Consider the following 14,964-nt stretch of genomic DNA (forward strand, 5'->3'; position numbering starts at 1 on the left):
GGAAACAAGTCTCCCTGCTGGAGCACATGTGTCTGGCTGAGCGGTCAGGGCCATCTCCTGGTGGTCTGGGATCCTTATCCCTTCCTGGGCGCTGCCCGGGCGGCCAGACCGCCTCTCCCCTCTGCTGCTCAGCTGAGCAGTCACAGGGCCTCGTGGCACCGCTGCGGGCGATACCGCACCCACCCCGCCTGCTTCTGTGGTCTGTTCCTCGGTGACTGCTACAGCGTATGTTTTATTAAAAGGGAAAAGGAGGGGAGATAAGAGGTTATGTACATGGGCATGCTCAAGAATCTTAAGATTGAAAATCTCCTCAGTGCTTAATGCCTGAGGGCTCTGGCATTTTGCCGGCTCCAAGTAAACCCCAATGGGGACATTTGGGTGGGGAAATAGGAAATGAAGGGAAATCAAGGTTCTCTCCTAGGAGTTTCTGATTCTAAAAAAAATACGGGAAGATTTGTTCATGTTCTCTTGAAATGTGCCTGCTTTCCCCCAATATCTTTCTCTAAAATTTGTGACATGCTGTTGAGAAGCTCCCTGACCCTGAGCACTATTTTTCCCCATAAACTATGGATTAGACTGGAGGGTGGGTGCAAGGCCAGGTGATTTGCAAGGCCTAATGAGATATCCAGCATTTCAGAGCCCTCTGCCTGGTCCGAGGACAGCTTCCTCTAGGCCAATAGACGCTTCAAATAATTAACCCAGGTGTATGCTGTTTCCAGGATCCAAGTTGAAAAGAGGCTGAGGGCACACCCCAGGGAAACAAGAAAGCCTCGAAGTTTCCAGCCTTCTCAGCTGTGCTGCAGTTAGCATCTCTGTCAACTGGAATCTTTTTCTCCATTTCTCCCTCTCCAACCGAATCCCACCCTGTCCCCCGTGGCAGAACTCAAATTCTCCCTCCTTGGAATATCAAGAGCTCTCATTATTCCAATAACCAATCAATTGCAGGTTAATTAGGTCAGCCCCGTGAATCTCTTCTACTGAATGGCTGTTGAGAATGCACATTGTCATTTACCCTTTTTCCAGAGGTAAGCCTATTTTCCTAACTAGAATGTAAGATAATTGAAGGCAAAGACAGAGTCTTTATAAGACTTTTATCCCTCGCAGCCCTCACGTCAGCACCAGAGGCGAAGCCCAAATCACTGCAATCTCCCATTCCAAAGTACAGAACAGCTGAATCAAATCAGAGTTACTAGGATTAACCATTCCTTAGAAGTCGGTAGAGTCTGGGGTTGGTTTAGGAGCAATAAGACCCGGACCCCACTCCATAGGTTCCCTTAAATGCTGTGAGACCCAGAGTAAAACAGTTCCTCTTTCCAAGGTCCTCTGCCCTCCCTTTTCCAAGAAGGAGGCTACCATCATTCTAGCTCGACTTCTTAGGGTAATCAGAGATAAATGAGACAATAAGGCGTAATTAGATAAGCTCCCTAAAATGGTCCCAGCCCTTTGGAAAAGTATGCCATTATAAAATGTATCCAAGGTCTTGTTATTTAAGAGAAAGAGTTGAATCGCCAAAAATAACCCGCACAGTGGGGGAAGCAAAACACTAACCAGGAAACCTCCACACTAAGCATCCCATAGTCAGCAGAAAGTGCCCACGCAGATATCTTGAGTCCCTCCAGATTAACTCTTGTTTGTGAGCTGGGGAGGGATTTTGGAGCACCGTCTCAGAGGGGATGGGTTTTTTGTGTGTGTGTAATGCTCCCCAGTGGCTAGCCTGTGTCTTGGGAAAGGGTATCAGAAGGAGCTGATGACGCAGGGATGTTCTTTGCCCTCTGGCCTTGCTCAGTAAACAACCTGTTAGGAGTTTCTGTTTGCAACCAGGAAGGAAAACTCAGAGGATGATCTCAAGGGCCAAAATGGAGAAGATGGTCCCCATCCATGAGCCCGGCCCAATGCTGGCAGAGTGGCACCCCGCCTCCCTCCCCAGCCCTTCCCTCCTTCCCTCCTCTCCTGTGGCCACACTGCAGCACACATCATTCCATTCTAGGAGACAAAACCAGCCCGATTTTGGGGTGAGGAGGGAGAAGCAAGAGTCAGGGATGCTTCTGTCTTCTCCATGGCTGCAGAACAGCTGTCAAACCCTTTGGAGCCAGGATGGGAGACCATGATCTAACATTTGCTTCCTTTTCCTCACACATCTCACAGTGTCCAGGCTCTGTACCCACTCAAACCGTATCCCGCCTCAAAGAAGCAAGGCATGCATCCTTCCCCAGAGTAGGCAGCAGCTATGATATTGATAAGATTTTAGGATCGTTGGTGGCAGCATTGCTTGGTCATGCCCCTAATGCTGCAAAGCAACTTATTCTGGTTGGGAGGGAACTCCGGAGGGCCCTGCCTTAAACAAATAACATGCACATAACTGGGTGAAGTCAGGAGGGAAAACACACAAACTCCAGCATCAATTTGCTGTTGCCTGATGTCATCAGACTGCCCCCCAGGGGATTTTGTAAAACACTCGAGCTGCTTGGTTAATACTGGCGTTGCATGTATTCTAGAGAGCATGGTCAGAAAGCGCGTCCCTTCAACACGCACATGTCTGGAGAAGGACAGAGGCTGAAATACTTGACTTACAAAATACCTTCTATCCTCCTGACTGGTCTCTGATGACAGATCACTGTCCCTGCTGGATAAGACTCAGATCACCCAGCTAGAAGCCTGGACTGTTATAACTGCTATCCTTCTTAACAAAACATTTGTCCCTGCTCAGGGCGCCCGGCTCCCAGAGCCGGGAAGAGCACACACACACAGTTCTTTACGGAGGGGTCTGTTCAATCATGTTACAGGACATTAGCTGGATTATTAGTTAATATTTGGCTCAGGTCTGTATACCCTGGATAAATATGTACCATGCAGAGGGACTGCTTGGTAAGGAGAAAACTCCTCTGGGCTAGAACAGCAGCTCCCAAGTTCATGTTCCTATGAGGAAGGAACACTCCAGGCATCTGGGGCCTTGGAATAGAGCTGCACATGCATGCTTCTCCTGTCGGCAGCCAGCTCCCTGCACACAGCTGTGAGCACAGACACACACATACAAATACACACGAACCATAACCAGGACTAGACCGTGTACTCAAATGATCACAAAACCAGGGAGAGAAATCGAGATTGCCAGATAATCCCAGCACACCCCTCCTTCCAGGACAGCAATGTTCTCCCCAGTGTCTCCAGCACGCTGCCAGGCTCAACTCAATCAATGGGGTTTCCGCCACCACCCTGGGGAGACAATTTGCAACCTACAGGGTTCACTCATCAATTTTTTTTTTTTGGCTGCATGTACATGGGAGAAAGAGACAGGCCTCTACAGGCATGCCCCAGAGCCCCATGAACATGTGAATATAGCTCTACGAACATGTGAATATCTGCGAACTTGTGTACCATGTATCATGACCTCAGCTCTTTGGGGTCCATCCCAACCGTAGCAAACCGGGTACAGTTCAGTTCAGCATCTGCTGGGCAGGCAAAAGTCCTCGTCATCTTCTGCAATTATGCAGCCCAATTGGATTTTCTGAAGCTAATGGGAGTTGCACTAACTTTGAGGACTTAAACCAGGCAAAAGCAATGTAGGTCAGAGGCAGTGCCCAAGTCGTGTGACGGCCATGCAACACCAGGCGGCAATAACAGGACGATCTCCTGCCAAACCCCAAAGTCCACTGCTCAGCTTCACAAGACAGAAACTAAGAGAAGGGGATCATTCCCTCTGCCTGCAACTGCCAGGCGCCAGGGCAAGAGGGCTGTTGGAGGGCAAAATGATCCCCTTGCCAAGGTACACACCAAAAAGACAACGAAAAGGGGATGGAAGAAAATCATCAAAATCCTGCACTGTTACCTTGAATCCTTGCGAGAGCTCTCCTTGCTGTATCAGCTGCTCCCCAAACCTTCACCGATTGGGAGGAGACTCCTAAAAGATTCCAGGTTTTTGTGCAACATCTCCAGTGGCTGCTTTCCAAAGTTTTTACTTCATGATTTCTTGTGGCTCCTTCTCATTTGGGGGAACGCGAATGGCTCCCCCTCGGCGTGTGAGAGGGAGCGGATGTCTCTTTTCAAATTCTCTTGCTCCCCGCTTTGCTGCTGCTGCCGCCGCCGCCGCCGCCGTCAGACCACTTGCCTGCTGCCTTCCAGCTGAGCAGCAAGGATTCCCGGCACCCACAGCATGTTTGAAGTGGGGTTTCGACGCCGGGCCGGGGCGCACGCGGGTGGAGAGGGAAGGAAAGTGCCAAACCCGACCCGGGGAGTCTCCTGTCCCTCCAACGATGAGAAACCCAAGATCTTGCCTTCCTTCCAACTCTAAAGAGACTCACCTGCCCTCTGTCTCTCTCCTGGAATCGCTGCTTTGCACATGGGCAGAGACAGCTCCTCTGGCTTCACCGCTCCCGCGGCTGCCTGCAGACCTGCCCGGGCGCTCGCCGCGCACGGCAGGTGCACATCCCTGGGCAAGTGCTAACGGGATCCTCCGAGCTCAGCGGAGGCGCTGCCCGAGGAGCCGCGAGCAGAGCAGCGTCCGAGGCGGGCGGATTCCATCCCAGGCTGCAGCCCGGCGCGTCCCCGCTCCGACTCCGTGCTGGTACCTAAGCAGTTTCACCTGCAGACTCAGGCTCCAGCTGAGTGTCTTAAGATAACAATGCTGCCCTGCCTGCCTCTCGCTTGCTTTCTTATGCACGTAGGTGGGCAGCCAATGGGACGCAGCGCCACACTCCCCGCGGGCGCCCATTGGTTGGGCGGCTTGGCAGGGGGCGGGCTCGGGGCCTCACCGGCTGTCTCCTTTGGTTAGCTGGCAGGCTGGGGTACCAGCTCTGTTAACCCTCCCAGCTTTGCAGCAGGGACTTTTTTGGTGTGGGAAAGGGAGCCTTGGGTAAATTCACGGCTGGGGAGTTGAAGAGTGGAAGAAGGCTGAGGAACAGGAAGAAGCTTGGGAGCTAATTACATTTTCTTCTAATCTTCTTGAGTTACAATAATCATTTGTCCCAGACCATTTTGTTTGTTTGCTTAACTAGAACTTGCAGAGATAGGGACCCATTTGAGCCATTTTCCTTCTAATTCGTGGTTTTATTCTGTTGTGCTGTGCATTTTAGCCTCTTGGTCTCGGTCCTGAATTATTTAATTAGAAATGAGCCCCCAAGTGAGAATACTTATCTCAAAGTGTATTTTCTCTGTCTCTCTCTCTCTCACACACACACCCAGAGATACGAGAGAGAGAGAGAGAGAGAGAGAGAGAGAGAGAGAGAGAGAGAGAGAGAGAGAGAGAGAGAGAGAGGCAAAAGATAGCAGGAACTCAGTGAGTAGAAAGGAACAGATTTAGAGACTCTGAACAGCTAAATCAAGAAACATTCTGTCCCCAGACCAAGATTGTGAAGACGGCAAAGAGAAGAACTTCAGGTTTCTGGGGAGAAATTAAGGGAAAAAATGTCCTGCTTTCAAAAAAGCCAATTGTTTTGCCTGTGGTGTTTCCCTTCTGTGTTTCCTTTCACTTTAGTGTGTCAGGAAGAAGGATTGTGACTCTCTACTTGGTTTTTAAAGGAAGACTAGAGAAATCAGAACAGAAACAGCCTTGTTTCTGTAAGGCAGGTGCTGTTGCTGAGCCTGCAAATTGAGAGGAGAGAGAAAGACAGACAGGGACAGGGTGGGAGGGGGAGAAAGAGTAAAAAAAAAACGTTAACTTTGAAGCAAAGAGTGTAAAATATATTTTTAATGACCTAAGGAGGATGCAAAACTGAATTATGTCCAGCTAACTAGCAGACTACACTAAATTTTGGCAGAGCATAGGAGAGTAGTAGTTGAAGGAAAACAAAAAATCCAATTCAACAGAATTGCTGGGAGGTGGAGCTGGCAAAGGAATGTGAGGGGTTCACACTAACTTGTGTGACAGGGAAAATATGGAGAGGATAACACAGAGTCAGAAAGAGAGAGAACTGTTTCAATTGTTTTTTTTTTTTCTAAAAATGTCTCTAAGAGAGACATTAAAGATTATTTTTGTTAAGAACTAGAATGCAGAGGTTTAATGAATGACAAAGTTGTATATGTCAGGATTATCTACAAAGCATCAGGGCGCCAGGTGTTCTAAACGAATGGGGAAAATTAGAAACATCTCTCATTTACACACTCTTAGCCCCACCCATTTCTTTCTCTTTCTCTGTCTTCCTGCCTCTATCTTATATAGGTGTGACCTTCCCTCTCTGTTCTGTAGGTATCTGCCTAAGCTATCAAACATGTCAGAGAACAGTCCAGAGAATAAAATATCTAAGTGAACCAGCGAAAGCCTACATCTGTTGCTGTCCAACTGCTGCATTATTTGTTCCTGTGCTTCCCAGAGACAGAGACCCCCTGAATTTTGTCCCAGGTGACAAGACACTGAATGTTGAGACTCTTGTGAAATAGTAGAAAGGAGTGCGCAAATGAAAGGAGTAGTTGAACAAATGATTGCCAATCTCCACAGAAAGTTAAAATTTCCAAGACCTCTAAAGGAGAAGGAAAGAAGATATAAAGTTGGGAGACAGGAAAACAATTTGAAAAAAGAAAAGCTTACCTCTAATTTCTTCTCCTATGGAGTCCTAAGCCATGTAAAAAACAATCTAACAAGGTATAATAGACATTACAAAATTCTGCAAGTGTACAGTTTGATAAACTTTTGCTTATATAATGCATCCATATGATCACTACCCACAGCATTGCCAGGAAGCTCCTCCTGTATTCCTGGTCAAAACTCCCCTCCTCCCAGAGATAACCACTATTCTGACTTCCAGCATCAAAGATTGTTACATGGTCTTGAATTTCATAGATATAGAATCTTAGCACATACACTCTTCTGTGTCTGGTTTCATTCACTTATTATGTCTGAGAGATTCATCCATGTGTTTGCTTATTTTTCATTGCTGTGTAGTGTTCCATTGAATGACTATATGCAACTTATCCATTTTCCTATTGAGGCATATTTAGGTTGTTTCCATTTTTATCCATTATGAGTAAAGTTGCTATGAATGTTCTATACATTCTTTTGGTGGACATATGCCATGATTTATCCTGGGTATATGCCAAAGAATGTAAATCACTTAATTTGCTTTTTGCTACTACATGGGGAAAAAAAAAAACTCATGAAAAAAATTCTTAAGCCTATTTTCTTTCTGAAATAATTGAAAAGTGGGTAATAGCAAAAGCTATTACTACTGAGTGCCAATTAAATGCCTAAAATGTTAGCTCCTTTACATATATAATCTCATTTCCTTCTCACACCTACTCTAAAAAGTATGTATTATTGTTTCCATTTTGCTAATAAAAATGTTGACTGTAAGACACTGTATTTGGAAATGGCCCTTGGCCACCTAAGGTTGTGTGTGTGTGTGTGTGTGTGTCAGGGCTCTGTGAGAGGAGATAAGGGAGAAGGGAGGGATGGAAGATCTCACTATATAAATTAAGACTGAGATTTGGCTGTAGAGATGGGACAACCTGGAGAAAACTGAGTGGAGTGTTTCAGGCAGACAGAATGGCAAAGGAGGAGTGAAATTGAAGAATGGGCTTAAATTTGATTGGGATGTGTATGGGTGTTTTGAGACCAGGGGGGATAACATAGTAAGCAATACACCTAAAAATATAAATAGTATGAAATTTGAAAGAGTTTTTGAACTTCCAAACCATGGCGTTTGAATTTTATCCTGTAAAGAAAGAAAAACTTTAGAATGGCAGGTGGAAAGCAAGATTTCATGAAGATCAATCTGGTAGCCATCTAAAGAATAGGTTAATAGCAGGGAAAACATTCAAAAGCTATTATAAGAGTCAAGGAGTGAGGTCATTGGTGCTAGAAGAAAGAAAGCTGGACCTCAGGAGAAAAGTCAGGAATAGAGATAACAGAACCTCCTATTTTGTAGTGTCTTAGCGAATATAAGTACTTGCATTTATGTCATCTGTGGTCAGGGGAATAGACAGAGATCACTGATCCCATATTATTGAGGGGGACAATGAAGACAAGAACGGTCCAGGCTCACCTCCAAATAAGCAAATTATGGAGTTGAGACTCAGCTCCAAGTCTATTGTTTCACTCCGTCATGTTGCCTATACACAAAGGTAATTATTTAGATGCATACAAATTTCCCCCAGTCCCATTTAAATGTTAAACATCATACAGAACAGACGGTCTGGTTTCTGTGAACTTCAGCCTCTCCCCCATCTCTAGGTATTTAATTCCCTAGGACGAGGCCATGTGACAGTGTATGCATGTTTACGGGAATCCAGTGCCCTGGCAGTATGCTCTCTCTGTCTACTTGCATAATCCTCTTGCTCAACCCTCCAAAGAGAAAGAGGTCTATAAAGCTTGAGACACCAACCTCTAGCTCTGTCCAACTCAATATGCATTTTTAAATGGCCATTTGATCCAGGCCCTCTTTTTTCTTATATCTTATATTCTTATATCTGTGAATAAGAAAGCATGTATAAATGTAAGCATGTAAAAATGACTGTAGATAGGCAAAGTAAAATAGATATTGACTTATCAGAAAATCAACACCAATTGATTCACTTGGGTTTTCTAAAATAACTCAAGACACTTTAGAAAATGAGGAAGAATGATTTCAAAACAACTGTAGATTATATGTTACTCAAAAGCAGGAAGAATCTTTTTCCTAGACTCTGCCCAGGCCTAGTCTAGCGCACAGCATATGGTAGGTATGCAAATGTTTACTGAATGAATTACTGGGAGCCATTAAGTCCAATAATTACCCATGGTTGCACCTAGACGTCCCATAGCTGTGCAGTGGAAAGAGCCCAAGGCAAAGAAATCTCGTTTGTGGTCTTAGCTCCCCAAACCCTTCTTGGCAGATCCATCTTGGGTAAACCACCTCACTATTTCACTGTCCTCAACTTCCTCATCTTTTAAATGAGAGACTGGTAATAGATGATCTGTTAGTTTTATGCCATTTCTCACGTTCTAAGACTAAGTGTATTTTCTTGGCATGTACTCTAATTTTTCAACAGGTAACCTTGTATAACTAAGTAAATACTGCTTTTTCAGCTAGAGAGAGTAGGCAAAAAAGGTATCGTGGGGGCTTCCTCTCCCTCAGCATCTCCTAGAGGGGCAATGAAGATGAAGGGGAGTTGCAGAAAGGTCATTAGCTCAGAAAACTTTCTTGCATCAGTTTGCAATGCTACATGGTAATACAACCCTGGGTTAGTTCTCAGGTACGTCAAATTCAGAAACTCAACTTGTCATAAAGTATTTTTGTTCTTTTTTTGTGGTAAACAGGTCTTTCTCCCCTCAAATATGACCTTAATTCATTATGGTTCATTTCCTCTATTCCCATTCATTGACTAGAGTAACCTTGTGAAATATATGGCAAAGTTTTATTTATTTTTTCCTTTTAAAGGACATAACATTCACAGATGTCAATAAGTAGGCACCAGGTAGAGAGAGAATGTAATTGTTTCTAAACTAGGGGGTCCTCTTTGAAAAGGGTGGTGCATTAAATTCCTAGAGAATAGGAACTATTTAAAACACAGTCTTACAGCACCTAGTATTTAAGTCAGCACTGAATAAATGATGCTGGAGGGACAACTCTGGAAACAAGTTATCAGTTATCATGTGAGAGAAAGTTCAGTTAATCATCAGATTCCAGCACACACAAGCATCACTTTTCTACCACAGTTTATTACATATTGTCATCATTTTTGGAAGCTGACACTGTCTGGTACTAATGGAAACAAAACTTATATGGGTTTTTGTTGTTAATGTTGTGGTGGTGGTTGTTGCTGTCTACATGTCCTACTCTTGTCTGGGCTGGGATAGACTTGGCACGAGCCCAAGAATATTCTTCTATTCCTTTTCCATTTGTTAAGCGTGCTTAGAAACTTTGTTTTTCTCACATTTTCTTCCAGCTCTATTCTGTTCACTGGATTTCCTAAAACTAAAAGATCCAGCATTTCCTTGAGCTAGCTCTACTTTTTCTATCAAATATAGCATTCCCCAAATTATCTTTATATTGGTTACTACAGATAACATTTGTAACAGAAATGAAACGGAAGAGGCAGAGAGAGATTGCAGATATGAGTTCTGCTCTCCTGCTTCACTGTATTCAGTACACTGGCTTTGTTGTTTATTTTCATGCCAAATATTTCCTTTAAATATTTCTGCAAACTTAGTGCTGAGTAAGAATACACACGTGCATTTATTCCAACACATGTTTATCCAAAATTTAAATCCAACTCGTGGGTAAAAAAAATACAAGAAATGGGACCACCTACATCTACAAAATAACTGGGGGCCTATTTGCATCTAGAGACACCCCCTTCCCCCGCCCCCCTGCTCTGAGGAAGCACCTTTTAAGGTGTGTGCATTGTGTGCCCTTTCCAAGCCATCTGTAAGATGAAGCGAGAGGGAAGATTTCGCATTGCAAAAAAACTGTTAAAAAAAAAAAAATGCTGTGCAGGTAGTTAATAGCCAAGAGCGTGCTCCTGCAAGGGGATGCAAAGGAGGAGAAAGGCGGCAGCCTGCTGGGGGCTGACCTGATTCCCTAGAATCCTCAGCTCCCTTCCTCTTTCCTCCGACGTCCTTCCTTCTCCTTTTCTCCTCTTCTCCCCCCTCCCCCCTTTTCCCTTCCCCAGATAAGCAGCTCCGGGAAACAAAGAACGCGGGCTCTTCAGGCATCAGCTCTTAAGCCCTGCGCCAGGCAAGCGGCACCTCGTTCCGGGGACCGGGGCTTTCCCGGCTCCACATCCCCTCCCCAGCCTCCCCCGCCCCCCTCCCTCGCTCGCTCCCTCCCCGCTCGCTTCCTCCCCCACCTTCGCAGCGCTGGGAGGAAGGCGGCCGGGGCTCAAGATGGCTTTAGCCGGGCTCTGCGCCCTGCTCGCCTGCTGCTGGGGGCCGGCGGCGGTGCTGGCCACGGCCGCCGGCGACGCGGATCCTTCCAAGGAGCTGGAGTGCAAGCTCAAGAGCATCACGGTGTCGGCGCTGCCCTTCCTGCGCGAGAACGACCTGAGCATCATGCACAGCCCCTCGGCCTCCGAGCCCAAGCTCCTCTTCTCCGTGCGCAACGACTTCCCGGGAGAGATGGTCGTGGTGGACGACCTGGAGAACACGGAGCTGCCCTACTTCGTGCTGGGTGAGTCCCGGGGGAGGTCGCGGCGGCCCGAGGCACTGGCCCGGCGCCCCCACCCCCCACTCCGGCTCGCTCTCCACACCCACTCGCCGGCCACCTCCCCTCCCCCACTCCTGCCTCCCTGGATCCGCCCCACTCCCAGACCATTCTCCGTACCGACTCGCAGGCTAGCGCCTCGGTGCACCTGACTTCTCCCCACATCCGACCCGGATGCTGGGCCTTCAGCCTCCCCTCAGCGGCCCTGCCCCTAAGGAACAGGTTGCAGGGGTCTCTGTGAAACCTTTCCCAGCCTTGACCTCCCGAGCTTTCGTTGCCCGTTGACAGAGCACTTCTTGTCTGCTCCCAGCTCCCAGAAGCCCTTTTCCCCACTCCCAGGCCACAGGCTCAGTTCTTCGCTTTACACCCCCTGGATTCCCACTGCCAGCATTTCCTGGGGGAGTTAGAAATAGGTATCCCGTGTTCCCCTAGCCAGACATGTGCAGGCCAGACTGCACTGGCTGGATCTCCAGTCTTGGCTCACTGAGAGCTCTTTATCTGTCACCAGGTGACCCACACTCTCTGGCCTTTGACTGCACCCCTGGTGTCCATCCTGGCAAGTCCTATCTCCTTGCTTACATGTACCAACCTCCTGGTACAGACACCTCCACATCTCCATGCCACATCCCAATTCCCTGGATAAAGAAACCATCCAACTGTAGTCTGGGAACATTGGCATCTTTGTTCTCAAGCTCCCTTGGACAGACAGGCATTCCTGTACAAAGAATGACCTGAGCCAGATGCTCTTCCTTCCTTTGTTTACATCTCTCTCTCTCAATATCCCAATTTTCATTTTCTTAGGCCACAAAACTCCTTCAGATACTGGAACTTCTACAACCCTTCTCAATCCACCCGTCTTTTTCCACTGCCAAGCTGCAAAGATATTGTAGTCCTGCTCCAGCACCTTGCAAAGTGCCACAGGTCCATGTGACTTGTTCACCAAAATTCCCCTCACTTCTCCATGTGCAGCTCCATTTCACCCTGCTGTGCACGCCCACCGTGCAAATCCGTTTCTTTAGTGCTGCCATAAATCATTCTTATTTTGCCCAAGAGAGAATTCGAAGATAACCACAAGCAAGTTTCTAGATCCAGGAAAAAAGTGAAAATGTCCAGGTCATTGTTCCATCTCTTTAATGCCCCACCAACTAAAGTTCGCTTTGTAGGGACGGAGTTTCGTGATGGCTATCCATAGGTCAGAACCATAAATGGAATGCTATTTAACATCCTCCTTGTGCTCTTTTATCATGAGACATAAAACATTAAGAAGTGTGGGTGAGTAAACCCCACTCCCCAACCTGTATGGAAAAACAATTTCAAAAATCGCCCGGTCCTTTGAAAAGTTGGTTTACAGTTCCTGGAGTACAGCTCAGTAGGCCCCGTAAGCCCAAACTACAGTCTTGATGGCATTATTTATTTTTGTATTAAAAATGTACTAATAGCACAATAAAACCCGGGGACTGGCTGGGAGTGCTCATTAAAATGTACAATTGCTGGGTTATGCGACGGATGTCAGTTTTGTGTTAAAGTTATGCTGATGTACAAGTACAATCTGATCCTCATCATGTATAAGAACCAATATAGGGATTTATGTGTTTCTAAAGAGCCTATTTTGGGCTCTACATGCAGTGTTTACTGGGCATGAAGAAGAACATGTGTGGTGCATGAAAAGAGGATGATTGGACTAGCAGGTATTCAAAATCCCACGTCCTTTTTTGCAGAATCCCAAAGGCAAGGCCTAGAGCCATGATGTGCCTACTAGGACCCAATGTGCACAGCAAAAGCCCAGATGTTAAAGAATGGACTTTCTGCACCTCTGTGCAAAGCTGCCCATGGCAGCACCCTCCTGGAGTTGCTATGGTAACCTCCTGCAACTTGGCATTTACACACAGGAGCAGACACACTGTCTCATTTCAGGGCCAGATGCATTTGCTCAATGCATTGATTGTCTGCCGTCCTCCTAGTCATTGGGATATGTTCAGAACCAGAGATGTGCTGGTACCTTCCCTTCTGGCCCAGTATTCCCAGGGGGAAGAAGGAATGAATCTTAGCTTGGACAGTGGGGCAAAGCTGGGCAGAAGGGGAGAGGAGTCCAAGTTCATGGAAGGTGAGAGTCAGGTGTGGTTGCTTTTGAAGTTGACTTTTGTACACTTGGATCCTGTCACTCGTGGCCAATAGTAAAGTGAATAGTGACTGGTTTAGAGTTTAGAGGTTTTCCTCATCTTGTCTCTGGAACCTGGTTTGCTTAATCCATCCCCTGGAGGAATCTGAACGTGTCAGTTCTGGGAATTTATTGAGCATTTACTTGCTTGGCACTCATAGGCACTATTAGGATGGAGAAGTTAAAAAAAATAAAAGGCTCCTAACCTCTGGTCCTCTCTAGTCACTGGAAACTCAGACTGAGTTACCTGTAGGAGCCGTAAATAATAACACCTGATCATCTGGTAAGGTTGTTAAGGGGTGTAGGAACGTGGAAGAAGGAGATACATGCGTGGAAAGAGCAGACTCCATGGAAGACCTGGGCTTGATTAGAGGCCTTGACCAAAATCAGATCCTTTTGTCTCCAGGATCAAGTCCTATCATTTCAATGAAACAAACAAGTGTCTTCCCCTTCTGACGATAGCCTTCTCTAGCGTCTTACCCCTACGAGCCTGCCATGGCTTTCAGGACTTTATCAAGACTTATGCACATGCTGTTTCCTCTGCCTAGAATGCTCTTCCCTCCTCCTCCACTTGGCTGCTTTTCATTCTTCCTTTTATACCCAGCACACTTGTCAACTCCCTATGAAGCCTCCTCTACCCTCCCAAAGAAGTCTCAGTCCATCCCTCTTCTGTGTCTCTGCATGGATTAAAAAGAACACACACACACACACAGAGAAATGAGCAAAATTAAAGATAGATTGGATTTGGCTTGGCCTAGGAAAGGTGAAGCTACTTGAGGTTATGGAAAAAAGATGAGCCACGTATAGTAGTATGGGAATGGTGGGCATGTGGCGCAGGATGGAGACCTGCCTTGGGGTATGAGAGTGGAGAGGACCAGGCCTGGCTCTGTAGACGGCATGGTTCATCACTTTCAAGCCAGGCAGGGGAGGGCTGACTTGATACAGAGGACAGTGAGGCCTGACTCACAGAGGCTGTCTCAGCCATCAGTGTTATCAGTTTTGCCTGTAGGATAGTTCTGAGGGGCAGTGGAGGGGGTGGCGTTATCTCCTGTTCTCTGGGGTAGGATTGGCCGGTGCTGGTGAAAGGGCCCAGGGTGACCTTCAGATGGGTTTTGTCTGACCAGGCGTAGTTCCAACTTTGAATGTTCTCAGGCAAGGCATGCCTTCTCTAGCTTTGCCATACTTCCTACAGATACTGATCGTACTATGAGTGCTCCCCTTCTCTGTGGTACTGAGCTGGCACCTCTTAGCCAGGTAACCTAAACCCCTGTTTTCAGAAGTGTTGCAAAACTTGCTACAAAATCACAAAATAACTGCAATTTCTAATTCAAGATATTTAGAGACATAGGCCTCATTCTCCTCTCAGGAGAGTAAAAACATTTTGCTGAATTTCTACTTAAAATTTCATATCTTAGTTAAAATTGTGTATCTCATCATTCAAAACAGTAGACATTCCTGCTTTGGAGGCATATTTGATTTCGAGATAGCTGGTTAACCTGAAGTGGGGCTTCCACGCTGAAGTGTGGCTTTCAGTGCTGTGAACTGAACATATTTATCCGTCTCATTACTATTTGAAGGGGATGCGCCTCTGTTTCAGTCCCAGTTATTGAACGAGTGTAAAGCTTAGTGAAGAAAGCTGTTTCTCTCGTGCCTTGGAGTTTAGTTCTGGCTGTCAAGGCTTTTGATTGAAGAAGG

The 14,964-nt window shown here is 46.5% G+C and overlaps 2 protein-coding genes and 1 pseudogene across 4 annotated transcripts in view; 2 read left to right on the plus strand and 1 right to left on the minus strand.

The window, feature by feature from the left end:
• BRINP2 (BMP/retinoic acid inducible neural specific 2) overlaps nt 1-5,114 on the minus strand; it is a 108,694-nt gene extending 103,580 nt beyond the window's left edge. Inside the window, exon 1 of one of the 2 annotated variants that reach the window (XM_032463679.1) lies at nt 4,299-5,114. The gene's annotated coding sequence lies outside the window, so the exon portion shown is untranslated. Of the gene's footprint in view, nt 1-3,826 lie in introns of both variants that reach the window. The other variant, XM_032463678.1, reaches the window with a different exon arrangement.
• Nucleotides 5,115-10,318: 5,204 nt separating this feature from the next.
• Nucleotides 10,319-14,964, plus strand: part of ASTN1 (astrotactin 1) — a 293,377-nt gene continuing 288,731 nt past the window's right edge. Inside the window, exon 1 of one of the 2 annotated variants that reach the window (XM_032463675.1) lies at nt 10,319-11,078. In XM_032463675.1, coding sequence (XP_032319566.1) covers nt 10,796-11,078 — 283 coding nt within the window. In that variant the 5' untranslated portion in view covers nt 10,319-10,795. The remainder of the gene's footprint in view (nt 11,079-14,964) is intronic. The other variant, XM_032463676.1, reaches the window with a different exon arrangement.
• LOC106729941 overlaps nt 10,953-14,964 on the plus strand; it is a 70,269-nt pseudogene continuing 66,257 nt past the window's right edge.

The sequence above is a fragment of the Camelus ferus genome, chromosome 21 (assembly GCF_009834535.1).
Source record: "Camelus ferus isolate YT-003-E chromosome 21, BCGSAC_Cfer_1.0, whole genome shotgun sequence".
Taxonomy (NCBI): Eukaryota; Metazoa; Chordata; class Mammalia; order Artiodactyla; family Camelidae; genus Camelus; species Camelus ferus.